Below are 27,660 nucleotides of genomic sequence, written 5' to 3' on the forward strand. Positions count from 1 at the left end.
TAAGTCCTGTATAAGCCAGTAGTTCTCAATCAGGGTCAATTTTGCCCCCAGGGGACATGTGGCAATGTCTGGAGACATTTTTAGTTGTCATGACTGGGGGTAGCAGGTGCTACCGGGATCCAGTGCTTAGGGGGATAACGGTGCACACGGGACAGCCTCTCACAGCAAAGAATCACCCCGCCCCAAATATCAACAGTGTCGAGGCTGAGAAACCTTGCTCTAATCCTTAGAGTCTAAGATATTGTCTGTGATTATCATCTTATTTTCCCACTGAGAAAACTGAGGCCCGGAGAAGTTAAGTAAATTTCCCAAGGTCACTCAGCTAGTCAGCAGGTTGTTTTAACCCAAGCAGTCGGGGGCCACTGTCTTGCCCTCACTTTGTGGCATCTCACGTCTGCCCTGTGGCCAGGATCCCCTTCCTTGTGGGCAGCCCTATCTGCTTACCCACTGACCTCACCTCTCAGTCAGAGGGAGGAACGGTCCCATCAGGGCCCGGCTGAGGGACCCAGAGTGTTTAGCCACATTCCATGACCCCTGAGAACCTGGGACGTCCTGTGTCAAGCCAGCCCCAGCCCTGCAGCCCACGCTGACCTCCCTTCCCTGAACTGGGTCACAGCCCCATGCATGATGCCTGGCCATCTTATGTGCAGGGATCTTACGGAGGGCAGAAAGATGCTGGGGGCAGAGGCCACACCTCCTCCTGCATCCCCACGCCTCCAGGTGCAAGGCCCTGCGCCCACACTTGGGCCTTACTCAGCCCTCTGTGGTTTGACATATGACATGAGGGTGTGGGTATGGAGGTTCCAGCACAGACGAAGATAGGGATGACTGGTGAACAGACGTGAGGGCAGCCATCAGACCACCTCCAGGCGCCATGGGGCCTGGGCTGGAGAGGAAGCGGCGGTTGAAATGAGGAACCTGCCAGGGCTTTCCAGACAGCAGGCAGGAGGAAGAGGCCCTGTGCAGAGGGAAGGAGAGGCCGGGACTGACACCATCCGTCTCAGGATGCAGGCCTCTGTTTGGCCAGGCCTGCAGCTACTCTCCCACTTGTGAGACAGTTGGCCAGGGTGAGGGGTGCAGGCTGGAGCTGCACACAGGAAGGAGCCAGCAGGTGCGGTGGGAAATCTCCCCACGTGCTGGCCCATTGCTTCTGGGGGGGATGGCAGGGAGGGAGGCACCCTTCCTTCTCCCCACCCAACCTGATGGGCAGGACATTACACAATCCAAGTGCTCCCAGCAGATCCGGCGGCCCATCCCCTGCCTGCTAGAGAAACATCGGAAGAGACTCAGGCCAAAACCAGGAAAAGATCCTCAAGGGGATGTGAGAATGAGGAGAAGCCCACAAGATGAAAGATGAAAACCCCTAGAGGAGGAAGCCCAGCCCAGGGGTGGGAGTAAGTCGCTTCCTGCAGGAACCCCTTACAGGCAGCAAGGGTCTCCACTGGGCCCCTCACCCTGGCTGCTCCCAGACCTCCCAAGAATGCCCATTTCCTGGGAGCAGCACTCTTGGCCTCCCTGGAGTCTTGCTCTGGCCTCACAGCCACCCAGAGTGAGCAGGTCTGCTCCCCTTGTCAATGGTCAGGTCCTCCAGCTGCTCCCAGATACATCAGCTCTTCTCTTCCTACAGTCAACAGCTCCCTCCTGCCTCTGCAGGAGACCTTCTTAAGACACACTTAAGGAAAAGGGGAGAGACAGGAAAAGCAAAAATAAAAAGTACCTTATTGTACTTTAAGATATTATCTCATTCATCCTCATAACATGCTCATTGCTATATCCCCAGCACCTCTCACAGTGCTAAGCACAGTAAGCATTTGTTTGAAAGTGAGTGGGCCGCCCAAAAGTGAAATTAAGGAAACAGTGCCATTTACAATAGCATCAAAAAGAATGAAATACTTAGAAATAAATTTAACAAAAGAAGCACAACAACTTATACCCTGAAAATTACAAAACTTTAAAAGAAGTGAAAGAGGATCTAGATAATTGGAAAAACATTCCACGTTTATGGATCAGGAGACTTAACAATGTTAAGACGGCACTACCCCCCACTTGACCTACAGATGCGGTGCAACCCCAGCTGACGTCTTTGTAGAAACTGGAAAGCTGATTCTAAAATTCAGATAGAATTGCAAGAGAGCCACGATAGCCAAGATAATCCTGAAAAAGAAGAATAAAGTAGGAGGACTCACTCTTCCTGATTTATAAACTTACTACAAAACAACTGTAATCAAGACAGTGTGGTACTGGCACAAAGATAAACTTATAAATCAATGGAATAGAATTGAGAGTCCAGAAATAAACCCATGCATCTATAGTCAACTGATTTTCGACAAGGGCGCCAAGACCATCCAAGCAGGGGAAATAGTTTCTTCAACAGATAGTGCTGGGACAACTGGATTTCCACACACACAAGAATAAAGTTGGACCCTGACCTCATACCATATATAAAAACTAAGTCGAAATGGATCAAAGACCTAATGTAAGAGTTAAAACTATGAAACTCTTAGGAGAAACATAGGGATAAGCCTTCATGACCTTGCATCTGGCAAAGAATTCTTACATATGACACCAAAAGCATGAGCAACAAAAGAAAAAATAGATATGTTGGACTTCAACAGAATAAAAAACTTTTGTGCATCAAAGGACACCACCAAGAAAGTGAAAAGACAACTCAGTATCAGAGAAAATATTTGCAAACCATATATCTGATAAGAGACTTGCAACCAGAATATATAAAAACTCTTACAACTCAACAATAAAAGGACAAATGGGCTTCCCTGGTGGCACAGTGGTTGAGAGTCCGCCTGCCGATGCAGGGGACACGGGTTCATGCCCTGGTCCGGGAAGATCCCACATGCCGCGGAGCGGCTGGGCCCGTGAGCCATGGCCACTGAGCCTGCGCGTCCGGAGCCTGTGCTCCTCAACGGGAGAGGCCACAACAGTGAGAGGCCCGCGTACTGCAAAAAAAAAAAAAAAAAGGACAAATAATCCAATTTAAAAATGGGCAAAGGAGATGAATAGACATTTCTCCAAGACACGCAAATGGCCAATAAGCACATAAGATATTTGATGTCATTAGTTATCAGAGGAATGTAGATCAAAACCACTTCATACCCACTAGGATATCTAGACTCAAAAAGTCCGATAATAGCAATTATTGGCAAGAATGTGGAGAAATCAGAACCCTCATACATTGCTGGTGGGAATGTAAAATGGTGCAGCCACTTTGGAAATTAATCTGGGAGCTCTTCAAAATATCAAAGATAGAGTTACCAGATGACCCAGCAATTCCACTAGTAAGTATATACAGGCATACCTTGTTTTATCACACTTTGCCTCACTGGGCTTCACAGATACTGTGTTTTTTAGAAGTCAAAGTTTTGTGGCAACCATACATCGAGCAAGTCTATCAGCGCCGTTTTTCCAACTGCATTTGCTCATTTTGTGTCTCTGTGTCACATTTTGGTAATTCTCAAAGTATTTCAAACTTTTTCATTACTATTATATTTGTTATGGTGATCAGTGACCTTTGATGTTTACTACTGCAAAAAGATTACAACTCACTGAAGGCTCAGGTGATGGTTAGCATTTTTTAGCAATAAAATGTTCTTTATTTAAGGTATGCACATTGTTTTTAGACATGAGGCTATTAAACAAGTAATAGACTACAGCATAGCATAAACATAACTTTTGTATGCACTGGGAAACAAAAAATTGTGTGATTCATTTTATTTTGATATTCACTTTAGTGCAATGCACTGGAACCAAACCCTCAATATCTCCAACATCAGCCTATACCCAAGAGAAATGAAAACATATGGTCACACAGAAACTTGTACATGCATGTTTATAGCAGCATTATTCATAAGAGGGAAAAGGTAGAAACAACCCAAGTGCCCATCAACAAGTGAATGGATAAACAAAATGTGGTATATCCAGACACTGGAATATTTTTCAGCCAAAATTAGTGAACCTTAATGGAAATTATGGACTTTGGTAGATGATGATGTGTCAACGGTGGTTCATTGATTGTAATAATTCGGTGTCACACTGTATCACATGGGACGTGTGGGATGGTAGGGGAGGCTGGGTTTGAGGGTAGGGGTATGTGGGAATTCTGTACTTTCAATTTTGCTGTGAACCTAAAATTGCCCTAAAAATGGTCTATTATTTCGAAAATAAAAAAAAAAAGTGTTGCTATGTGCTACAACATGGATGAAACTTAAAAACATGATTTTAAGTGAAAGAAGCCAGTCACGAAAGACCATAGTACATAATTCCCTTTATATGAAATATCCAGAACAAAGGAAATCTATAAAGACAGAAAATAGATTAGTGATTCTCTAGGGCTGGTTGGAGGGAGGGAGTTGGGGGAAGAAAGTGGGTGATAGCTAAAGCATACTGGATTTCTCTTTAGGATGATGAAAATGTTCTAAAGTTGACAGTGGTGGTTGAACATATCTTTGAATATTCTAAAAACCATTGAACTGTACACTTTAAATGGGTGAATTGTGTGGTATATGAGCTATATTTCAAAATATAGTTGTTATTTTAAAAAGCTGTTAAGAAAAAGACATTTTTTAGACAACTGAAACTAAATATAGACCGTGGATTAGAAAATTGGTCAATATTAAAGCTTTCTGACTTGGATAACTGAAAAACAAATTGATGGACAACTCTGTAAAGTAGGCATTATCATTATTCCCATTTTACAGATGCAGAAGCTGAGGCATGGAGACATCAAGCTACTTGCCAAGGATCACACAGCAGTTTAAGAACCCATAGTCTTTACCCTCTCCTTGTTTCTCCTGGCACCCTGATCTTATCCTTTACAGCACTTGTCACAATTTGTCATTTTATATTTTTTGTTCTACCAGACAATAAGCTCCCCGAGGGCAGAGACAGGTCTCTTCTTTTTTTTTAAAAAAAAATAAATTTATTTATTTATTTTTGGCTGCATTGGGTCGTTTCTGTGCGAGGGCTTTCTCTAGTTGTGGCGAGCAGGGGCCACTCCTCATCGTGGGCCTCTCACTGTCACAGCCTCTCCCGCTGCGGAGCACAGGCTCCAGAGGCGCAGGCTCAGTAGCCGTGGCTCACGGCCTTAGTTGCTCCGCAGCATGTGGGATCCTCCCGGACCAGGGCTCGAACCCGTGTCCTCTGCATCTGCAGGCAGACTCTCAACCACTGCGCCACCAGGGAAGCCCTGGAGACAGGTCTCTTCTGTTCATCACTTCTCCATTTTTTTTTTTTTTTTTTTTTTTTTGTGGCCGTGCCGTGCGGCTTGTGGGATCTTAGTTCCCCGACTAGGGATTGAACCCAGGCCCCTGGCATTGGAAGCACTGAGTCCTAACCACTGGACCACCAGGGAATTCCCTCCATCGGTTTAAACAAACATTTATGGAGCCTATTTACTATAAGTGAAGCCTGTATGTGTAACAGTCAGTGAAAATATTTAGTACAGGTCTTGGCTCATTGTGGGTGTTTAATAGATATTTGTAGTTTGGATGGATGGATGGATGGATGAATAGATGGATGGATAAATGGGTGGGTGGATGGATGGGTGGCTGGATGGGTAGATGGGTGTGTGGATGGGTAAATGGGTAAATGAATGGATGGATGGATGGATGGTTGGTTGGATGGATGGGGATGGATGGGTGTCTAGATGGGTGGAGAGGTGGGTTCTGGACAAAGGCTGACTGGGCCTGCCCAGGACCACTAGTTCCTGGCCTTATGCTTCTCACATAGCTACCCTTTTCCTCCTACCCCAACCCTCTACCTCTGCCCCAATCTTCAGGCTTATCACATCCAGAGACCCCCACCAAGTGCACAGTCTCTCCTCTCTTCCTCCATCAAGGTAATCCAAACCTTCCCCATTTTTCAAGGCCTTTTCAGGCCCTACAGCCTCCAGGAAGTCTTCCTAGCCTGCCCCTTTCCTACACTCCTTCTAATGCATAATATTTGACGGACATGCCCTCTCATCCCTGGTCATTCCCTGTAGATGTCCCTATCCTGAGATGCAGGCCTGGAACTCGGGGAGGGGAGAGGCCTTGGCTCCCTCCTCCTCTGCTGTCCCAGGGGCTGGTCAGTGGCAGGCACTGGGTAAAGCCTCTGCATTGGCCACACAGGTAGGAGTCATGGCTTCTCCCTTGGTAGAGAGGGAGTTACTTGCCAAGGACTCCCTCTGGAGGGAGGGAGGAAGGCCCTCAGCAGCACCAGCTCCACAGGGACAGCCAGGCCCAACGCAGGTGGAGGCTGGTCCAGAGCCTGACCCCTGGACCAAGCCGGGGTTGGGCTGGCAGGGGGACACAGGCGAGCTGGCCACAGCAGGGGCCAGGCGTGGGCGCCTGCCTCCCCACCCAAGCCTGAGCTGACCAGCCCCCAGGCAGGCTGGAGGCCTGTTTGCCTTGGCCCTGGGCCAGGGCCGCCCCGCCAATGAGTAATGCGTGAGGACTGCCTGGCTCCAGTTCAAGGGAAACGGGCTGGAGACAGGGCCTCCTCGGCCTGCGCAGGGCTAGGCTCTGGGGGCGGCTTCCCAGAAAGTGTCTGCTGAGGCTGCCTCAGGGCCACTGCTGGGCCTGACACATCCCCTTCTCCCTCCCCCTCGTCCCCTTCCTCCTCCAGAAAGACCACAGAGAGGCAGAGCTTGAGTTCCCAGGAAAAGATCCTTGAGTGTCGCCAAGGACCCCAGCAACCCACCCACACCCCAGCAGAGCTGGCCCTTCCCTGGTGCTGTCAACCCACACTTTTAGAGCACCTACTGTGTGTATGGCAGGGACCTGCTGTCAGGGAGTTCATGGGAGTTCAGCGGGTGGGGCAGGGGCAGGAGGGGAGAGGAGGCCCCAGAGGCTGTGGGTGCTCATACTGGAAGCACGAGTACTAGGGGAGACCTCGGTTATCTGTCCATATCCCAGGCTTCTGGGTGAGGCCCAGAGAACAGGAGTGACTTACCCAAGCCACACAGGGAGTTAATTACAGCAAGATAAGAACCCAGGCCTCCTGACCATGGGTGCCCAGCCCCTGGCTGCTCTGAAGGGCAGCCCTGGCTTTAAAACTGCATGGCTGTCATGATTGGAAGGACACTGCCTAGGACATTTCTATTTCAAGGCTGGGTCCTCCTGGGGCTTTCCTAAGGGCTTCCGTAACCTTACGACTCTGCCCCTGCTGAGTGGCCTCTGCTGGCTTAGGACCCTAGTGACCACCCAGGTGGGGAGCATGCCACGGCCATCATCAGTGTCAGGAGGGGCAGAGATTCCCAGCTCTCCTGTCCCAGTGGGATGGCTTTGCAGCCAACCATGTCCTGTGCCCCTCCCGGCCTCTATCTATGGTCAGTCTTTGGAGTTGCAAACTACAGAAGATCATTCTAGCTGAGTTAAGCACAAAAGAAAAGTCCTGACAGGATCCTGGTAGGAGTCCCACAGAATCAACAGTGGGCCAGAGAACTTCTCCATAGCGGGGAGGGCTGGCAAAACCCCACCACAGAGCTGCCTCTTGAGATCCCACTGGCCACCCTCACCCCAGCGCCGGAGCTCCAGATCACTCTCCTCTCCCCACTGACAGCTGCACCGGACACCAAACGCTGGACTGTGCTGTTCGCCCCACGAATGCTGCTGATCCCCAGAAATGGGATGTGGCCACTGCCCACCCCTAGAATCACTCTCCTGCCTCCTGCGCCTCTGTTCCCTCACTCTGACTCCACCACCAGAGCAGGGGCATCTGATTGGCCAATCCCAGGTCACGTGCCTATACTTGGCCACTAGGGAAGCTGGGAAAGCAAGTGTCTTGCTCTTTAGTCTCTCAAAGAATTTCCCAAGCCAGGTAGAGAGCCCAGGTGGCATACAGGCAAATCAATAACAGACGTCCTCTTGCTCGCATTCCCCCACCTCCCAGCCTTGGCTTATCCCACTCCCGCCCAGACTGTCAAAGGTGCACACACGGGCTTCCCTAGTGGCGCAGTGGTTGAAAGCCTGCCTGCCGATGCAGGGGACACGGGTTCGTGCCCCGGTCCGGGAAGACCCCACATGCTGCGGAGTGGCTGGGCCCGTGAGCCATGGCCGTCTGCGCATCCAGAGCCTGTGCTCCTCAACGGGAGAGGCCACAACAGTGAGAGGCCCGCGTACGGCAAAAAATAAATAAATAAAAAAAATAAAAGTGCCCACAGGCACAGAAGGGTGTTGCTGAAGGGCTTTGAGTTCAGTTTGTAATTGTATCATGTATGGAAAATTCTCAGCAGAGGGCGTGGCACACAGTCCGTGTTGAATACAGTAGGGCTTTTCACCCCAGGGAGTGTGCAGATGTAGGAGCTGAGGGAAGGTGACCTGTGGTTTAGCTAGCTGGTGTTAGGATCTGGCCCAAGGCAGATAAGGATGGGGGTTATAAGAAAGTGTCATATAAAGTGCTGCAGAATCTGGCTCATGCCAACAGAAGAGACTGGAAGGCTTCTTGGAGGAGGAGATATTTGAGCTGGACATTGAAAGAATAGAGTTCATCAGCTAGAGAAGGGGGGAAAGACATTCCCAGCCAAGAGTCTGTGGGAAAGTGTGGAAACGTGAAAGTGCATGGCTTTTACAAACAAAACTCAGATCTGGCTTTACAGAATGCCCTCTGCCATAACCAGGAGTATCAATCAGCAGGGCGACAAGCATGGGTACAGGGAGAATGGCTAGGAGGCCTCCGAATTACTCAGGCCAGAGGCCAGGAATGCCTAAGTTGAGGTACTGGCAGGGAAAAGAAAACGATTTGATATCCAGAAACTTCCAGGGAATTCCCTGGCGGTCCAGTGTTTAGGAACCCACGCTTTCACTGCCAAGGGCGTGGGTTCGATCCCTGGTCAGGGAACTAAGATCCCGCAAGCCATGCAGTACGGCCAGAAACAAACAAAAAACCCAACAAACAGGGCTTCCCTGGTGGCGCAGTGGTTGAGAGTCCGCCTGCCGATGCAGGGGACACGGGTTCGTGTCCCGGTCCAGGAAGATGCCACATGCAGCGGAGTGGCTGGGCCCGTGAGCCATGGCCGCTGAGCCTGCGCATCCAGAGCCTGTGCTCCGCAATGGGAGAGGCCACAACAGTGAGAGGCCCGCGTACCGCAAAAAAAAAAAAAAAAAAGATAATTGGCACCAAAATGATGGACTAAACCAAGGAAGATGAACTCATGGGATCCAGGGAAAGAGAGACCCAAGCCAACAAAGGGGTGGAGGGATGCTTCGGGGTGACTGCTGTGCATCAATAAGGTCCATGAGGCAACCCGTCCAGAAGGAGCAGAAGGATGGATACTTGAGGAGGAAAAACATTGAACTGACAAATTGTCTGATAGGTTTGACCTTAAGGAAAAGTCAAGAAGTGCTTGAAGTATATTGAGAAGTGCCTGAAGTGTATGGAAAGCAAACTACAATGAACTCTAAGGCAATGAAAAGAACCTACGCAAGTCTTAACTCCAGGAATACCAGAGTTGTGTAAGGAAAGAAATGCAATCATAGTACACTCCATGGCTCCGCAGTGAACAAGACTGGCATGGTTCCAATAGTGTAAGTATTGACTATTGATGAGAAGGGAAGTAGTATGAAGATTCAAGACAGTGATCGCTAACTAGAAAGTTAATAGAAAGTTAACTGATAATATTTAAAATTAATGCATTAAGGAATATCAGAATATTATTTAGAAATATGGTGATATAATCACAGCTGTAATGTAAATTACCCCTGAACAGTAGCACTGAAGAAATTGAGAAGGGTTTAACATTTTTTCTTAACACACTTTTGTAGCTTTTGAATATTTGATAATGAATATATATTACTTTTACCACATCTTAAACCAATAAAATATGTTTAAATACTAAAGAAAAAAAGAGATATGGTGATAAATACCAAAAGAAACAGCTGGAAGAGTTGAAAAGGTTATTTCTGGGAAACTCAGGGGAAGAAAGAAAGGGCAGGGGACTGCTGTATTTCATTGTAAGGCTTTCAATTACCTTTGACTTTTAAGACTTTGTGCATGAACTTGAAAAAAGTTTTTAATTCCTTAAAAATAAATGGTCACAAAGAATAACAAATCAAGAGAAAAAATAGGCAAAAGATATAAAGAAATTCACAAAAGAAATGCAAATGTCCCCCAAATACATGGAAAAAAATTACATCCACACACACCATTCCACTCCCTGATGATGAAAAAAAACATCAGAAGTAGCTGTGCATTCACGGACCTGGAACATGATCTCATTAGATTATTAAGTGTCTGGAGGACGGTACAGTTTACAAAACAATATTATAGTGTCATTTTTATAACAATTTAACAGCTTTTCTTCGAGCACCTACTACTATGGTAGGCACATAAGAATGTATTTTTTAAAAAGTCTAAAAGGGATGTGCTAAGATGTCAGCAGGTTCAATGTGATTGTGGAACTAAAGATAATTTTTAAAGTTATTTTCCCTTTTTCTTAATTTAGTCTAATTTTTAGTGAACCTAGCTTGCTAAGTTTTGCTGAACAACAAAACAAATGAAATTTTACTTATCCATTTACCTATTTGGAGCACCCTAGAATATGAAATAAAACACTGAACATTGGTTTGGTTAAGCACCCAATTACTAACCTGCTCAGACACTGCAGAGGGTGTATCATGCCAATTTGTACACCTCAGGGCTCAACAGAGTCTGGCACATAGCAGGTCCTTAAACGAACAGCTAGACAATCAAAATTAAGCAGGGGCTGGTGGGATATTGTAGGCAGGGGGCTTACTGTACATATGTGAGCCTCCAATACGTATGTGGAACACAAATAACTACATGCTAAAAGGATTAAGAGGAGGGATGTATATAAAACACTTAGCATAGCGCCTGGCGCTTTGTAAGTGCTCAAGAAATACTAGTTACTATTTGTAATAATAGTTGTAGTAGTGGTTATCATTGTTCTGATAGTACCTAGGACTCCAGAAATTCTACCCCTCACGCAGCTGCCCAGCCACAAGGCTCTTTGTCGGAGCACTAAACAGTCATGAGGACAGGAACCCCTTTACCTCCTCCCACCACTCTCCCTCCTCCTCCTTCTCCTCCCCCTGCTGCCCACCACCCACCGGAGCAAGCCTGGGGGGCAGTGCAGCCTGAGTGCACCCCCCGAGGCTGGCCACCAGGTCCCAGGGATCCCACAGCTAGAATGTCCGGCTCATTCTCTCCCTGCCCTACAGGACCAGTGAAGACATGCCACACCTGCTGTGTGCGCTCCTTAGGTCCTGGAAGAGAGAGAGAAAGGGACACACCTAGGGGAAACAGGACTGATTCAGGGGGAAGGGATTGCATGCCATTGATCCTCTTTTTAGAAAATAGACTCTAACTGAAGTATAATACATACAGAAAAGTGCACAAATCGTAAGTGTACAGCTCAATGAATTTCCATGTAGAGAGCCAGTTGATTAAGAAACAGCATCGTCAGCCCCCAGAAGTTCCTCTCATGCCCTTTCCTGACATCTAACACCGTAGACCCATTTTGCCTGACATGGAACTTTATACAAATGGAATCATACTTGTCTGGGTTTTGTGTGTCTGGCTTCCTCAGTTCAGCACTGCGCCTGTGACTTTCACTCTCTCGTGTGCAGTTGTAGTTCTTTCCTTCCCATGCTGTACGACATCCACTATATAAATAAACCACATTTTTAAAAAATCCATTCTACTTTTGATGGACATTTGAGTTGTTTCCAGTTTGTGGCTATTCGAACAGTGCTGCAATGAATATGCTAATATTCAGAAGGCTCAGGCGTTTTGGTGAATGTACATCTGCATTTCCGATGTGAGTATGATTAGCTTCAGTAGATACTGACAAGCAGTTTTCCAAAAATGGTTAAATTAATTGATACGCCCACCATCCTCACGAGAGAGTTCCAGTTGCTCCACACCTTCGCTCCTGTTCAGTATCAAGTGGTATATCTTTTAAATGAATACGAGCATCCTTTAAGTTCAGCTCCAATACTAGACCAGCATGAAAATGAATGATCTACAGAAATGTCTGTGATGTATCGTTAAGTGACAGAAGCAGGTTGCAGGTCAATATGCATAACTTGATTCCATTCATGAAAATTGTGTATGTGCATAGGCAGAAGCAGAGACCAGGTTCAGAAGGGGATGAATCAAAGCCTCTGTGATCATGATCATTTCTGGGGAGTGGCATTGGAAGGCATAATTTTAAACGTTGAGATGGAGGATAATTTTTACTTTTGTGTTTTTCAGTATTTTTTGAAGTTTGGGGAAAAACCTGCATAAATAAAATAAAATTCTCCATCCCCCATGCCCCATGCCCATGACACACCATTCCATTACCTAAGACTGGCAGCCTGACCTTGTCTTTCTTGTTATTCCCAGCATTCTCTCCTGCTCTGGAACTACCCTGGGCAGGGTCTCTGGGACAAGTCTCCTGGGCACTGTAATTTCTCAGGCTGCAGTGTGCCATTAGAAGATCTGGTGCTGGTGACATGAGGCCTGGACGCAGCACAGATTCCAGACCCTGATGGGACAGGACAGCCCAACCACAGGGCAAGTCTCCTGGCAGAGACACCCTTGGAGTCCTGAGCTGCCTCAACAGAACCTGGGCCTCAGGATGTATCTTAACCTCGGAGAAAGAGACCAGAAAAACTGCTGTTTCGCAGCTGCAGCCTCCCATGGGAGCTCAGGACTCAGAACAAGAGCTGTGGAATTAGGCAGACCTGGGCTCCTGCTCTACTCCTGCCTGGGCCTCCATTTCCTCACCTGTAAAATGGGCTAATAACAACCCTTACCTTAGAGACAACACCAAGTGCCTTGCTGAGAGTGCCTGGCACAAACTTTGCCATCAATAAACACAGGCTGCTGTTATTATTATGATTGCGGTGGCAGCTCTTACCATCACCCCAAGAGGCAAAGTTTTGCACATACCTTTTGGGGGAAAAAATATAAGAATGCACTCTTTCTTTTCACAAATATTATAAAACAAGTACAAACCTACTTTTCTTGGGGGAAAACTAAATTCACCTGAAACTTGAATGCATTTATTTCAGTTGGAAAGTTGAGTAGTCATTCAACACTGATTCATCCAAGGAATATTTGTCAAGAGCCTACTATGTCCCAGGCACTGTCCTAGATACTGGGGATATGGCAGTAACCAGCACTTCCCATCTACTAGGGGAGTCAGACAATAACCAAATCAATAAACAGGTTATAATAAAATGCTAAACATGTATATAATACAGTACAAATAATGCCGACCAGTGCTATGGAGAAAAGCAAAGCAGGATAAGAGGAGCTATGGGGCTCCCCTGGTGGCTCAGTGGTTAAGAATCCGCCTGCCAATGCAGGGGACACGGGTTCGAGCCCCGGTCTGGGAGGATCCCACATGCCACGGAGCGGCTGGGCCCGTGAGCCATGGCCGCTGAGCCTGCGCTCTAGAGCCCATGAGCCACAACTACTGAGCCCGCAAGGCACCTAGAGCCTGTGCTCCACAACAAGAGAAGCCACTGTAATGAGAGGCCCATGCGCCACCACAAGGAGTGGCCCCCGCTCGCCGCAACTAGAGAAAACCCGCACACAGCAACGAAGACCCAATGCAGCCAGAAATAAAATAAATAAATAAATTTTTAAAATAATTTAAAAAAAAAAAAGAGGAGCTATGTGCTGGGAATGCTACCTGATGTGTTCAGCTGAGCCAGGGCTCTGCTCTGGAAATTTCTCTCTCCTTGGCTGAGTGAGGAAGCCCAGGAGGCACTGGTCTTGGCCGGGTCTCCACTGACACTGGCCTGGGCTGAAACTGTCTCTTGTGCCTGGGGAGTTGGGTGGGGTTTGAGGAGAAGGTGAGAGGGGCTGCCGGTGGCTTTTAGGAGGTGAAGCTCCAGCAAGGGGGTATTTCCATGTAGCCTTGGACCACATGGGGAGACTGTGCCCTTAGAGGGCAGCCAGCAGTCCCTCCAGGGACACCACGGGGAGGCCCCTCAGTTCGTGTCAACCACAGCAGGTAATTACTAAGCACCTGCTAGGAGCCCAGAGCTGGGCTTGGTGCGATGACAGATGTGATTCAAGTAAGTATGCGAAAACACCAAAACAAAACAAACAAAAAAGTTAAGTAGGCGAGCTGGTGCCTGACCTCAAGGAGCTCCAGTCCCGCTGGAGATACAAGACCAATCTCCACAAAAAGAAGAAAGCAAGACAGATTGGGTCGAGTGTCTGGGTGGGTGGAACAGGTCATGGGTTCATCAGGATGGCAAATCACCCAAGCTCCGTCCGTGGCACCATAAAGCTGTACATTCACACAGCCTGCTGCAAGCCCAGGGGCTTTCCAGGGCAGCAATTCAGGGATCCAGGTGTTCTCATCTCATGCCTCCATCTTCCAGTTCCCTGCGGCAGAGGGAGAGAGGGAGAGCTGGATCACCTCTCACCAGTTCTTTACGAGGTCCCTCCACTTGCAGCCCATCGGCCGGAGCTAGTCACATGGCCCCAAACAAACTGCAAGGGAGGCTGGGAAATGGGGGCCACATAGCTATGGATGAAATGTCTGAGAATGAAATGTCCGGCCTGGGGTATGTGTGTCTATGGAATGACCTCGGAGCGGGGGTCTGAGATCCTGCGGCTCTCAAATCCCAAGGAAGTCCCATCATACAGCCTCCCTAGAAAGACGGCCCCAGCTCTCCTCGTCTCTGTGGCTCTAGTGGGCACTAGACAGACCCCAGAGTGAGCCCAGCCTGGCAACCAGGCCAGGCACCCTCGCCCACCCCTCACCCCCAGCCATGAATCGTTCCTGATGAGTCAAAGATTGGTCCGAACTCGCCAAGGGCCTCCTGCAGCGGCCACTTCGTGTTCGCTAGATTAATTGCAGCTGGGGGAGGGGAGGGAATCCATTTTTAGAAAATCATTAGTTTCAGAAAGAGAGGGGGGCGCTTCTGGTTGGGGAAAACCGCTGAGCTGGCAACTCGGGCCTGCTGCTTCAGCGCCAGGCAACCTGGGTCTGTGCACGCTGCTCCACTTGGTGGGCACCGTCCGGGGCCCATGCCCCCTCCTCCCGAGGCCGGGCATCCCAGCCCTCCTGCCCTGGCTCCCACCGGCCTTCGCTTCTGCTCTGGCCTGGACTCGGCAGTTTGCTGGCATTCCGAGCCGCAGGGAATCACCCCGATATTGACCACCCACCCACTGCCTTCTCTCAGCCCCGTTGCCACACAGCCCCCGTCTGTGGCCCCAGGGGAAAAAGAAGGTTGGGGACCCCTAATCACCACCGCCTTGGATTGAACATCTAGTAGATTAAATGGCATGAAATTGCCATTTTTGTAGGTCTAAACAGTCAGATAGTAGCAACCCCACGTGGTTCAGCCTCACCATGCTATGCCCGGCTCTTCGATGCATTTCCTCACTAACCCCCTTTTGGCCCCATGGGGCAGGTATAATGCGCATTTGATGTTTCAGAAATTGAGGTTCAGAGAGGTTAAGTGACTTACCCAAGTGAGCACTCCAACCTTGGTCTCTCTGACTCCAAAACCCAGCACGCTGAGTCATATCCCCTGAGTCACCCACCTGCCCTGGCACTCGGCTCTCGAGTGTCTAGAGCTGTGCTTCCATGTGGTTGCGTTGACAACACGCGGACGGACAGAAAGCTCCTGGGGAGGGTGAGTGTGCAGGCCTCACCGTCAGGAAGTCTGTTTGCTGTGGGCTTGGGTGCAACTCCATCCTTCCCTCCCCCAGGCTGTATGTGGGTGTCCTGGGCAAATCACTCACCTGTGGGAGGGTCTCCTCTTCCGGAGCTGGCCAAGGCCTGCCTGTGTTGTGCCACAGCGTGGGCCTGTGGAGGACATGCGCTGGGAAGACCCTTGGTGCACACAAATCTGTACAAACCTCAGGCGCTGTTTCTACTGTTCAACAGATCAGCCTGGTCCTTTCAAACCAGAACTGGTTTTAGAAAGAACATATGCCCGACTCAGTCACCCTTGACCCAGGCCTGCCCACAGAGGTGAGATAGCACAGAGGTGATGAAATCTGACGCTATCACTCACCAGCTGGGGGACCTTGGGCAACTCTCTAACCTCAGTTTCTTCATCTGTAGAATGGGGTCATGACACTGCATCTACTTTTAGGATAGTTGTAAGGATCACACGGCACAATCCCAGTGTAAAATGCTTGGAACACTGCTACCGCAGAGTCAGAACGCAATCAGTGCTCGCCATTATTATTATTACTATTTCCATCCCAAGCACGGTTCTGCCTCTCCCTCCCTCATCAGGACAAGCCCTGTCTGAACACTGTACCGGAGATTTTTAAGGTAGTGGATCCTAAGAGGGATCCCAGAGTGCCGAAAGCTTACTGTTCAGTAGGGAAGAGAGAATCCTATACCCCTGCTCTCTCTTTAGAGCAGAAATTTTTGAGAGGCTTCCTGGAGGAGGTGTGGTCTGAGTTGCATCCTGAAGGATGAGAAGAAGACAGCCAATTGAAGAAGGAGCTGGAAAGCGCTTGCTTGGAAACACATAAGCAAGGCGTGTTTGACGAATTGCAAGTTACCCTGAATGCTGGGGACCAAGATGGGGTGGGGTGTGGGGGGTGTGTGTGTGTGTATGTGTTGAGGGGGTGGGGGGTGGGGGGTGTGTGTGTGTGTGTGTATGTGTTGAGGGGGTGGGGGGTGGGGGGTGGGTGTGTATGTGTTGAGGGTGTGTGTGTGTGTGTGTATGTGTTGAGGGGGTGGGGGGTGGGGTGTGTGTGTGTGTGTGTATGTGTTGAGGGGGTGGGGGGTGGGGTGTGTGTGTGTGTGTATGTGTTGAGGGGGTGGGGGGTGGGTGGTGGGTGTGTGTGTGTGTGTTGAGGGGTGGGGGATGGGGGTGTGTGTTGAGGGGGTGGGGGGTTAAGGCATGAGGTTGACGGAGGCAGATGCTGAAAGGCATCTGGAGTAGAGGAAGGAGGCTCTAGAAGGTCCCAAACTAAATCGTACTAGTGGGGATGGAGCAAGGGAACATACGTGAGAACTGTTTGCACTTTTTACCTATGGATGGAACGAGGCAGGGAGGACAGGATCTTGCTGTTTATTTCATGTCGGAGGACAGGGCAGGGGAGATGGGAGAACCCAGGTTTCTGGCTGGGGCAGCTGAGGCATTGCAGGTGAGGAGAGATGAAGGTACCGGAGTGACGTTGCCACCCGGGGACAAGGTGTGGCCCAAGAAGAGAGGGGAGGACAGAACCCTGTGACACACCGCAAAATCTGACTGGTGAGCTGAGAGAGGAAGGAGAACCAGGTGACAGGAAAACTTCCCTCCAAGGGGGCATCTTCTCCTCTCCACGAATCCAAACTCCTTGGCTGGAGGTCCTCGCTCCTCACTCAACACATTCTGCCTGGGCTGCTGGCCACCCTCAGGCGCGGGCGTCTTGTCCTCCAGCACCACAGAGGACACGTGTCCCCTGCAGAAGTCCTAGCACATCAGAGGTGCCCAAGGGATGTCTGCGGTGACGGCAGCTTAGTGCCGTGTACTGCAAACATGGGGTTTCCCCTAAATGTCCTTCTTTCCCTGACCCAGGGTCAGCCACCCCACGGGGGTCCACACGCCCACAGCCCAGTTCCAACCTTGTGGGGCTGAGAGTCAAGTCCAGGTGACAGAGGAGGGTGTGAAGGTGCTGCTGCCACAGCCCCTGCCTCCTGGATCCGGAGGCCCTGCCCACGTAGCTCGCCGGGCAAGCAGCTCGGGGCCCGCCTTCCCGCTGATTTGAGGTGGTGGGACTGGAGTCCCAACAGACTCCACCAAATAACATCTCTACAGGGTTTGGACCAAGGAGTAAGGCCAGAGTCAGCCCATGAACACCACCACTCCCAGCACTTCCTCGCCGAGTGACCTTGGGCAAGTCTTTTAACCTCTCAAAGCTTCCAGTTTTGCAGGGGGTCCTAGGGAGGATTAAATAATTCCCTTAAACGCTTAACATCATGCCTGGCAACTAGCTAAGCATTCAATAAATGGTAGCTATTATTATTATTAAAGAGCTTCCTGGCATGCTGATGCAAGTTAGAGCAAACGAAAATGCCTTTGACAGCTCCCTAATGCAACACCTTCCACCCCACCCCTCCTCCACCACTACCACCTGGGAATTAATTATAGCCCTCCTTGGGTGTCTTCCAGACGTGCATTTTACACTTATTCTAGGTTGCAGAACTAGAATAAATGGAGGCAGGTTTCAGTTCAACTGATAAAAAGCTGCCTCAAGTGGTAGTGAGCTCCCCGTCACCTCATGTGAACAAGCTGGCCCAGATGACCATTTGGCACTAAAGCTCTAAGTTAACATTCCTCGCTATACAATTGTATTAGAATTCCCTCGCATTAAACAGTGGTGCCAGTAAGCTGTAATGCTTTGTGTCATTTGGCAAAATGAAAAATTGGCAATCCTATTTTGGCCCTCCAAAAATTTTTTTCTGAAATTGTACCAGTCTGTGATATCTAAAATCTTAACTCCCACTTCAAAGAGCCCTTTCCTGGGTCTAAGGTTTAAGACCCCCTGACATAGACACCTAAACAGCCCCATTTGGTGCCCGATTTGAACCTATTTCTTGTGCAAGAGGTCTCGAATCTAAAACGTGGCTCAGGGACTTCCCTGGTGGCGCAGTGGTTAAGAATCCGCCTACCAATGCAGAGGACAGGGGTTCGATCCCTGGTCCGGGAAGATCCCACATGCTGCGGAGCAACTAAGCCTGTGCACCGCAAGTACTGAGCCTAGAGCCCACGTGCTGCAACTACTGAAGCCTGTGCGCCCTAGAGCCCATGCTCCGCAACAAGAGAAGCCCCCGCTGCCAGCAACTAGGCAAAGCCCGTGCGCAGCAACGAAGACCCAACATAGCCCAAAATTAATTAATTAATTGAAAAATAATAAAACATGGCTCAGATCAGTGAAAATCCCAGGGGCAATACCAGCAAGTGCCACTGGGGCTAAGCTGGGCTGGGCCAAGGGAATAGAGAACTGGAAGAGTGTTAAGCAGATGCAGAGTAGGCTCTGCCCAGACTCCTTTCAGCCTACTCCACCTCCCGGAGTGCCCAGTACAGAACTTAGGGGACCCAGATCCCTCCCTCCCACCATCAACACTCAGCCCCAGCCTCATCTCTACTCCAGGGCTTCAGCCCTCAGGGAATCTCTCCTGGAACCCAGTGTGGCAGTGACCTTCCTCTGGGAAAGGTGCAGTCGTCTCAGGACTTAATGTAAAGCAAAGGAGTCAGCAAGCAGGAACTGGATGGACCCCAAGTTCTTGGGACTTTACCTTCCCATCCTATCTCCCAGTGCAACCTCCTTCCCAATCATTCAAAATGATATTTCAACTTTTCAGGCTTTGAAAAATCAGCTGCCTTTGTAACTCAGGACTCCCCGAGGTTGACCCATTACAAATTCAGGACACCCACCAGCTGCACCCTAAGGTTCCTGCCTAACAAGAAAGGTGGTATCTGTGTAGGTACAGGTCTTTCTAGGATGCAAGGAAGAGCAAGGTGTTCCGGATCGTCTCTCCCTTTTGTGGTCCCACCAACCAAGCTTCCTCCCCAACCAAGCTCTGGGAGACCCCAACTGTACCAGATTCTGATGGCTACATCCCGCTGCCCACCCACCAGAAGAAAAAGGAGCTGGAGGACAACATGGAATCAAGTATACATTTTAAAAATTGTTTAATGGAACATAAACTCCTTTAGAAAAACATTCAGCTAGGTGATAACACCCATAGAAAAAAACACCAATCTTGTGTTTATCTTTTTTAATTTGGCATTTGTTATTTGCATTTATATTAAAGCAAAGTGCATCTTTTCTTTATTTTTGTTTATACACATTGCACAATACATAAATAATGATGCTTATAAAACGTCTTTATATTTACAAGTAATAATATATTTATATATAACATAAAATACATTTTTTCTTTAATAAATCTCAGGGTTTTTTTTTCAGGAGTCCTTTTTCTCTCAAAGCACTACAATGCTAAATTTCCAATGAGAATGCTTCTCTTGTTCATTTAAACCTTTGTAGTTAGAAAAATAGCTTATGTTAAAGTCTAAACATGCTCATTGAGCTAAGAGCAGTGTCAACGTATCATACGAGTGTATGAGTTGTAGAAGAAACGGAAGAGTTAGGTGTCAGCTCAGGATGGTACCTTGGGTTAAGATGGACCGAATCCTTCTTGGTGGGGAGTGGGGCGGCTCCCCTCGCTGGTCTAACAGCAGAGCTCAACACACAGGCTGCAGAGGGGAGGAAAGTGCTGAGCTGGTTTTCTGAGTCCAGGAAAAACCTGATGTAACCAGGGCAGGGGAGAGGCGGAGGGGCCTGAGAGGGCACTGGGTGAGCAATACTGTGACGGGGCTGCCCCGGCAGCCCTCGGGAAGCCCATCTCAGAGGTATCCCGGAGCAGATGGCCAAAAAGGAAAGACACGACAACGGCAGCAGGGTGGCCGGAAGGGAGTGAGACAGCATGGAAAAACTGGCAGGGTGGCTTCTAAGAAGCCTGCGGACAGGCCAATGTCCTAGAAGGGGAGAGGTGGGATGGGGGCTTCCCCAGGCTGGGGGACAGAGCCTTGCTGCTGGCCACTGCTGGGACACCCGCTGCCCCACTGTGCAAGTCCAAGGAGCACGAGGGACACAGCTTGGGAGCGCAAACCTCTCAGCGGTCAACATCCGTAGGAAACACAACAGAGCACACCGCTTCCCCCATCTGCGTACACACGCACACTCTCTCTCTCTCTCTCTCTCTCGTACACCCTGACGAGGGCAACGAGGACCCCGAAGTCGAGGCCTGCCCCCCCATTTACACTGTGTTCGGTGGTACTGATTTTTGCTTCCCCTTTTCACGCCTCGGTGTTCTGCCAACCATACCACCCGCCCCCGCCAAAACCCCGACAATTCTTTTCATAAGCTATTTCTCAAAGAACAAAACAGAACATAAACAAGAACGAGGGGAAGGAGGGGAGAAAAAAGAAAGAAAGAAAAAAAAAACGACCAAAGAGTTTGCATGAAAAGCAAGCACTCAGGAGGAAACTATTAGCAGCAAAGTAGTTTGGACCGGGCCCGCTAGGCTCCCGCTGTCCTCTCCCCACGTGGCTACCGGCTGTTGAAGATGACCTCCAGCCAGCACGGGCAGCTGCTGATGAACTGGCGGGTGTAGCACTGGCCCCAGCCCTTCACGAAGCTGATCTGCACGGTGAAGCCAGTCCACGGCTGCTGCATGAACTCGTGGTCGTTGGGCCGCTGCAGGCTGTACGCTTTCTCGTAGTCAAAAGCCTTGATGGAGAAACCGGGGAACACTTTGTGTACCAACAGCGTCCTGGAGTCCGGGTTGTCCAGTGTGGCTGACTTGATGAAGATGGGGTAACTGCTGCGGTTATACACCCACACGCCATCCACTTCCCGCGTGAGCTGGATGCCACAGCCGATCTTGCTCCGCACTTTCTGCACCAGCTGACTCTTGTTGTCCGAATTGAGCTGTCCGAGGCAAAAGCCATTCCCCTGAGGTAGATCATAAAAGATATCCAGGGAGGGCTCCTGGACACAGTAGAGCCTCCCCACTCTCGTCTTCTCCTCCCAGTATGCCACCACGCACCAGTGTGACCGATCCCCAGGCTCCAGAAGAAGTTGGGAATCTAGAAAACAAAATGGCGGACGTGGTTCGGTGATGGAGCCCCTCCTTTTTACTCTTCCTCCCGAAATCAAGATCACACACAGCCCCATGATCAGCTCGTCTCTCAGGGCAAGACAGAAGGAGGGAATGGGGTGCTGGATGTGCTGCAGGCCGAACAGTCCTCCTACTGGGGCCTGGAAATCGTGACCCAGTGACGGAAGAGCCTTGCCTCTAAGCGTGGGGCTTGCTGGGGAGCCTCTTCCCTCCACTCCCCACACCCTGTCAGAGACCCAGGATACCAGCACGTGTGCCCACCCGGCCAAAGGAAAGCCCCATCGCTGCAGAGCTCAGAAGCCAAGACCACTTAGTAACTTGGCTGGTCCTAGTTTTAGGGCTAGAAAAGGCCTTACCAGTTGGATGGTCTAGAATTACAGTTCTTTAAACTGGATGGAACCTTGAAGGCCAACTGCTCCAGTCCCTTGTCATCCTCACGAGAAAACCTGGACTCAGAAAGCTTGTTGCTCAGGCCCCAGGGATGATGGAACCAGACCTAGACCCCAGGACCACCTGCTAAGCAGTCTTTGTGCTTGTTGTCTCCCAGTTCTCAGATCAGTGCCTTGGTCATAGGAGGCGCTATCCGGGAGGAAAAAAAACTTTTTTTTTTTTTAAAGGAGGAGCCACTGCAGAGTTTATTCCCCGCCACAAATATTTATTTACTTATTTATTTCTTTGGCTGTGCTGGGTCTTAGTTGCAGCATGTGGGATCGTCGTTGCCACATGCAGTATCTTTGTTGCTGTGTGTGAACTCTTAGTTGTGACACGTGCAATCTAGTTCCCTGAGCAGGGATCGAACCCTGGCCCCCTGCATTGGGAGTGTGGAGTCTTAGCCACTGGACCACCAGGGAAGTCCCATATCCAGGAAAAATTTTAAAGGACGTGGTTTGGGTTAAAAATATCTATCTTCCTAATAGAAAAATAACTCTCAATGTGTCTGTCAGCGGCAGCTCTGTACACGTGAGTTCAGGTAAAAATGCCAAATCACAACCTGCAAGTTGGTGTCAGCCCAGACTACCTTAACTTCCTGCAGCCCAGACAGAAGACGATGTGTTTAAAGTGGGTACCGCCATGCTTGCAGGGTCCTGCTTGCTGCATCTTCCTTTCTTCCCCTTCCCTCCCTAGAAGCATCTAAAGTCGATGCCCTGCCCCCTTCCTCCCCTGGAGGGCCCACCCCGGCTTTCCTAGACATGCTGCTTCCCACGGGCAGCAGGGGAGACTGGGGTGATTCTGGTAAGGTGACTCCCAAACAGGCGCTCAGAGATCTTTAAAGGGGGGAGCATATGAAAGGAAAGGGGGCCCTGGAGGCTGGCATTCCGACTCCTCTAACTCCTCCTTTAAGCTAGAGCCGGCAGGGCAGGACTCAGACTGGGAACCGTGAGTCTCCCCAGCCCAGCCGGGCTGCAGGAACACTGTGGTTTGTGGTGGCAGGGCGGAGACCGGAAGTCTTGTATTTGTTAACGAAAATGGGGAGAGACAGGGGGAAGGCCTGGCAGGCAGCAGAGGCGGCCTCCTGCCCTCCCTGTAGGTCCCTGCTTCTCACTTACTGGGGTGGGGGGCTTGGGGCATGAAGTTGGGGGTGGTGTGTGAGGTCTTTGAGTTTGATTGGCCTTTTTGATTTTGGAACCACTGAGTTTAGAGCCTGCACGATGATGGGTTATACTGCACAGCAGGGGGGGGGTAAAGGAGGGCTCGGGTCTCCATTGTCCTGCTGCCCCAGCAGGCTGGGTAACCAGTGCAGCTCAGCACACCCACTCCTTCCAACGTTAACAGGCACGTAAGGACCTGGGAACCAGTCAGCTGCATTAACTTTTACATGGAGGTGTCCCGTGAATAAATCTGTACAAAGGCGCTCGGTGACCCACTGAGGCAGCCACAAACACCCACCCTGAGCACCAGTTGCCTGGATGCCCCCCACCTGGCCTTCTCAAATGCCTGCCCCGCCAGCTACACAAGACGGGGACGCTGAGGGCTCCTTCCTCCCCTCAACCACCACCCCACCGAAAATCAACACCAGAAACCTGGCCCATCACCCCCGACCCCGACATTCATCTCTGAAGCACAAGTGTGAAAGAGGCTGTGTGCATGGATACGAGCACACTTCGAGTGTGTGTTATGTGAACGTGTGTTTGCATGCGCATACACAGGAACATATGGAAAAACAAGAGAGGTACAAGAGCTCCAAGCAGAAGGTGAGTCATCAGGCCTTAGCTTGTTTCTGCAAAGTATCCATCAACTGCTAATGAACTCGCGAGCGCTAGCAATCTTCTGAACCCTCTTGCCGATGGAGTTCAGCTCTGAAGGCTATACCAAAGACCCACAACACCCGCGTAAATAGAAATGCTCTGACGTCCAAGTTCGCCGGGTTGCAGAAAGCCCTCTTCTGGAAGGCACAGGGCGCCCACCTGCCTGCTTGTTTGAGGTGGGAGAGCGTTTCCAAATGTAAGAAGTTCTCACTTATTATCCCAACTCAGGACAACAAACCGGCCTGGAAAGGAAGGCTCAGGAGTCGCTGGGAGGGAAGTTCAGGAGACCCTCAGCGGAGCCTCACAATACTTTGTTTCATGGAGCCCGGCTCCCCTGAAACCTGGCACCCGCCAGAGTATGGGGGTTGGGGGAGTGGGGGGAGGGGGAGGAAGCCTGAAGATTGAGTTGCCCCTGTGCCAGGCCCACCGGCAAGGGGCGGGGGGGGGCGCCTTGTCTGCCTGGGGGCAGAGGAAGCTGGGCGGGGGGTGGTGGGGAGACTGGGGCCTGAGGTTGGCCAGTAGAGAGGAGGGGGAATGGGGCGGGGTGGGGGGGCGTTCTGGCGGGTTTCTCTTTCATCTGTGCGGCCCGACAATGCATCCAGCAATTTGCTGCCAGACATCCCCTGGAAAAAGAAAAGGCCTTTTTCTGTTGAGGTTAATGGCCCGGCCCAGATAAACGGCAGCGTGTAGGTGTCCCTGGATGTGAACAAGGCCTCTGAAAGCCCACTAGGTGCCCTAATCTGGGGCAGCAGGGCCCCCACGTGTCGCCCCACCATGTCACCCTGCAGTCCCCTAGTGCCCTGATACCTCTTTTCCTTGCTGCTCCTGAACTCCACAGCTCTGAGCACAGAAACAGGCTGTCAGACAAACCCATCACTGGAGCGAAGGCCCCTTTTACACAGCACGCTTCTGGGGGCCCAGCACAACGCCCCAAATGGTCAGTTCAGACTCCGCTCCTTAGCCCTGAAGTACCCGCCGTCTGGGCTCATTTCTAGGAAGCGCTCAGCATCATCTTCACAGAAGCACAGTTCCTGGAATTGGGCCCACAGCCCACAAGCATCTCCCCACAAAGGTCAGGGCAGACGCTTAGCTCTTGGGGGCTTCCCAGGCCTCCGAGGGAGGAGCTGGGAGGACCCTGCACAGAAAAAAAAAAGGCCCCCTCGTTACAAGGACTGAGGAAGGGTCTTAGTATCCTGGTTGCCGATACTTAACCTCTGAAGGCAAAACTCGCAGTCCCTTGTTAATTTCCCTCAGCTTTTATAACCTTTTCCGGTATTTTCAGCTTCTCCCTCCTCAGAAAACTGTACCAGGGGCCTGTTTTAAAACTGTATTTGTGCATTTTAAAGCATCCAAAAGAAAAGCTGTGTTGTCAAAAGCTACCTAATCAGATGCCTGCTCACAAGTTTTTCTTTTTATTACAGTTCAGGGAATTTGTGGACCAACCCCAGAAAAGTGCTGAATCAGCCTAAAATTCCTTTAAGGTTGTTTTTCCCCCTCCCCTTCCCAATTTCCCTTAAAGCATAAAATCTACCCTTTAAAAGCAAAGCGGGAGGCCGTGTGGAGAAGGAGAAGGATTGTGCCTCGTGTTTGCACTTGCATTAGGGAAGACCACTTAACAAGGAGCTCCATGCCTCATACAAAGAGTTATTTAATTACCCTGGTCGTGAATGAACAGACCAGACCCTCCCAGAAGACCAGAGGCTCATGAATGAATCTCATGCCTGGGATCGCAATGGCACAGGGTGACCAGACCCTCAAGGCCTAGGTAAGAGAGGAACTTCCCCCTTTTAAAATTTTTGATTTGAAGGTGTAGGAGTTGAAAAAGAAAAAAACTGGAGGGAGGGGCTCCCCTGGTGGCGCAGTGGTTGAGAGTCCGCCTGCCGATGCGGGGCGGGGACATGGGTTCGTGCCCCGGTCTGGGAAGATCCCACCTGCCACGGAGCGGCTGGGCCCATGAGCCATGGCCACTGAGCCTGCGCGCGTCCTGAGCCTGTGCTCCGCAATGGGAGAGGCCACAACAGTGAGAGGCCCGCGGACCGCAAAAAAAAAAAAAAAAAAAAGGAGGGAGACCGCAAAAAAAAAAAGAGGGAGGGAGGAAAGGCCAAGTTCAGTGCCTCGACGGTACCATGTCCGGTCTCCAATTTAGGAAGTTGACCATGAGGCCAGAGAGGCAGAACTGTTCCAAAACACCCAGTCCCAGTGGGATTCTGAGAACGCTTGAAGTGAGGCCATCTCACCCTAGCTGTGTCCACACACAGAGGCGGTGCTGATGGGACAGGGGTGGGGGGGTCCCCAAGTTTCTGACTTTTCAGGACAGGGACATACTTGGGAAACGAAGCAGCACAGAGAAAGCCACAGAAGCAGGCACCGGCTGAGTCCAATGTGCCCACTGCCAGGGCAACCAGGGGGCTGGAATAAAAGGCGGGCGGGTGTGTGTGTGTGGGGGGGGTCTCAACCCACTCTCATCTCCGCAAGGCACTTGGATTATAAAGGGATTATTTCTCTTATTCAATATTCTGGTTATCCCACGGTGGGATGGGTCTGCGAGCCCCCTCCCCAGTGGTCCAGCAGAGCACCCGGCTGGGGATGGAACCTGGGCAGAAATGGCTGCCTCACGCGGACTGATGAGGGCAAACGAAGGGCACACATGCAGACCCAGAAGTAAACCCGGCAACCCTGGAACGCAAACGTGGCCACGCCTCGCCCTCTCAGGTCCAGGGCCCTCCCTCCTCGGGACTCCGGCGCCACCAAGGGTTGCCTCATCCTGTCCTTCCCCCTACATCAGTCGTCCCAAAGGTTAACAGCTTCATCGGCCCGGCTCCCCACCCTGGTCAGTAAACTGTTCAGAGAGCAACCAGCTCACTTCAGGGACAAGGACTGAGATAAAAGGGGACTTGGTGCCAACCCGTCCCATCCACTCTCATCCCAAACACAATTAACCAAGTCTCTCGCTGGTCTCTAGTTTTCAGGAGGAAGCAAACACATAAAAACTTGCTTCGGTGTCTGGGCTCAGTCTGGGTTCTGGGGTCAGCTCTAACCAGCCATGCTTACAACCTCACCCGGGACACAAAAGATGACGCCAGAGCTGCCCCCTTGGATTCTTGGGGCAGCAAAGACAGCCCTGGGGTTGAAAGCAAGCTACCATGGTGGTTGAAACTAACTCAAAACGTTTCAGGTTAACTCTCAGTTACCCAGAAAATGCTCAGACCCAACCCATCACTGCTACCCCCAAGCTCCTACAATCAAATGCATCAGAGAATGAACTCTGGCTGGTAGAAGGCAGGACGGAAAAGTTGGATTTTTTTTTCAGAGCTCTGCAACAAGGTTCTCCGCTGAGGCAGCTGGGCTGGGGGGTGGGCAGGGGGTGCCACAAGCTCTCCTTCAAAGGCCAGGGTGCTTCTTCAGGTCCCTGGGCCCAACCTCACTCCTCAGCGAGTTCTACCCGCCACGAGCTGACCAGCTATGGAGTCAGACACTCCCCCCTTCAATCTGCCTCCCATGTCACCTTGGTGGTGACTTGAGCTCATCTCTAAAATGGAGCTCCCAGTACTGGCCACACTGGCATTGTGACAATTTGATGAAAAGCAGCCAGAGGTCAGGGCCTGGCCAGCAGCCACAGCGGAGGGTCTCGGCTCTTAGGGGCACATTATCTCTTAGGTTCTCCAGATGCTCGGAAAATGCTGACAACTCTTCGCCCCGCCCCCACCCCCAGGTGGGACAACAGTTCTGCGCTGATACCTTCACCTAACGAGCATTTACTATGTATAGTTCTGTTGAAAGGGGCTCACAGAAAGGGGACCCTGAGAGGCTGCACGG

The 27,660-nt window shown here is 50.5% G+C and overlaps 1 protein-coding gene across 2 annotated transcripts in view; it reads right to left on the reverse strand.

The window, feature by feature from the left end:
• Positions 1–19,583: 19,583 nt before the first annotated feature.
• SMAD7 (SMAD family member 7) overlaps positions 19,584–27,660 on the reverse strand; it is a 30,086-nt gene continuing 22,009 nt past the window's right edge. For both annotated transcript variants that reach the window (XM_030867895.3, XM_030867894.3), the window contains exon 4: positions 19,584–21,566. In XM_030867895.3, coding sequence (XP_030723755.1) covers positions 21,028–21,566 — 539 coding nt within the window. In that variant the 3' untranslated portion in view covers positions 19,584–21,027. The remainder of the gene's footprint in view (positions 21,567–27,660) is intronic.

Source organism: Globicephala melas, chromosome 13, assembly GCF_963455315.2.
Source record: "Globicephala melas chromosome 13, mGloMel1.2, whole genome shotgun sequence".
NCBI lineage: Eukaryota > Metazoa > Chordata > Mammalia > Artiodactyla > Delphinidae > Globicephala > Globicephala melas.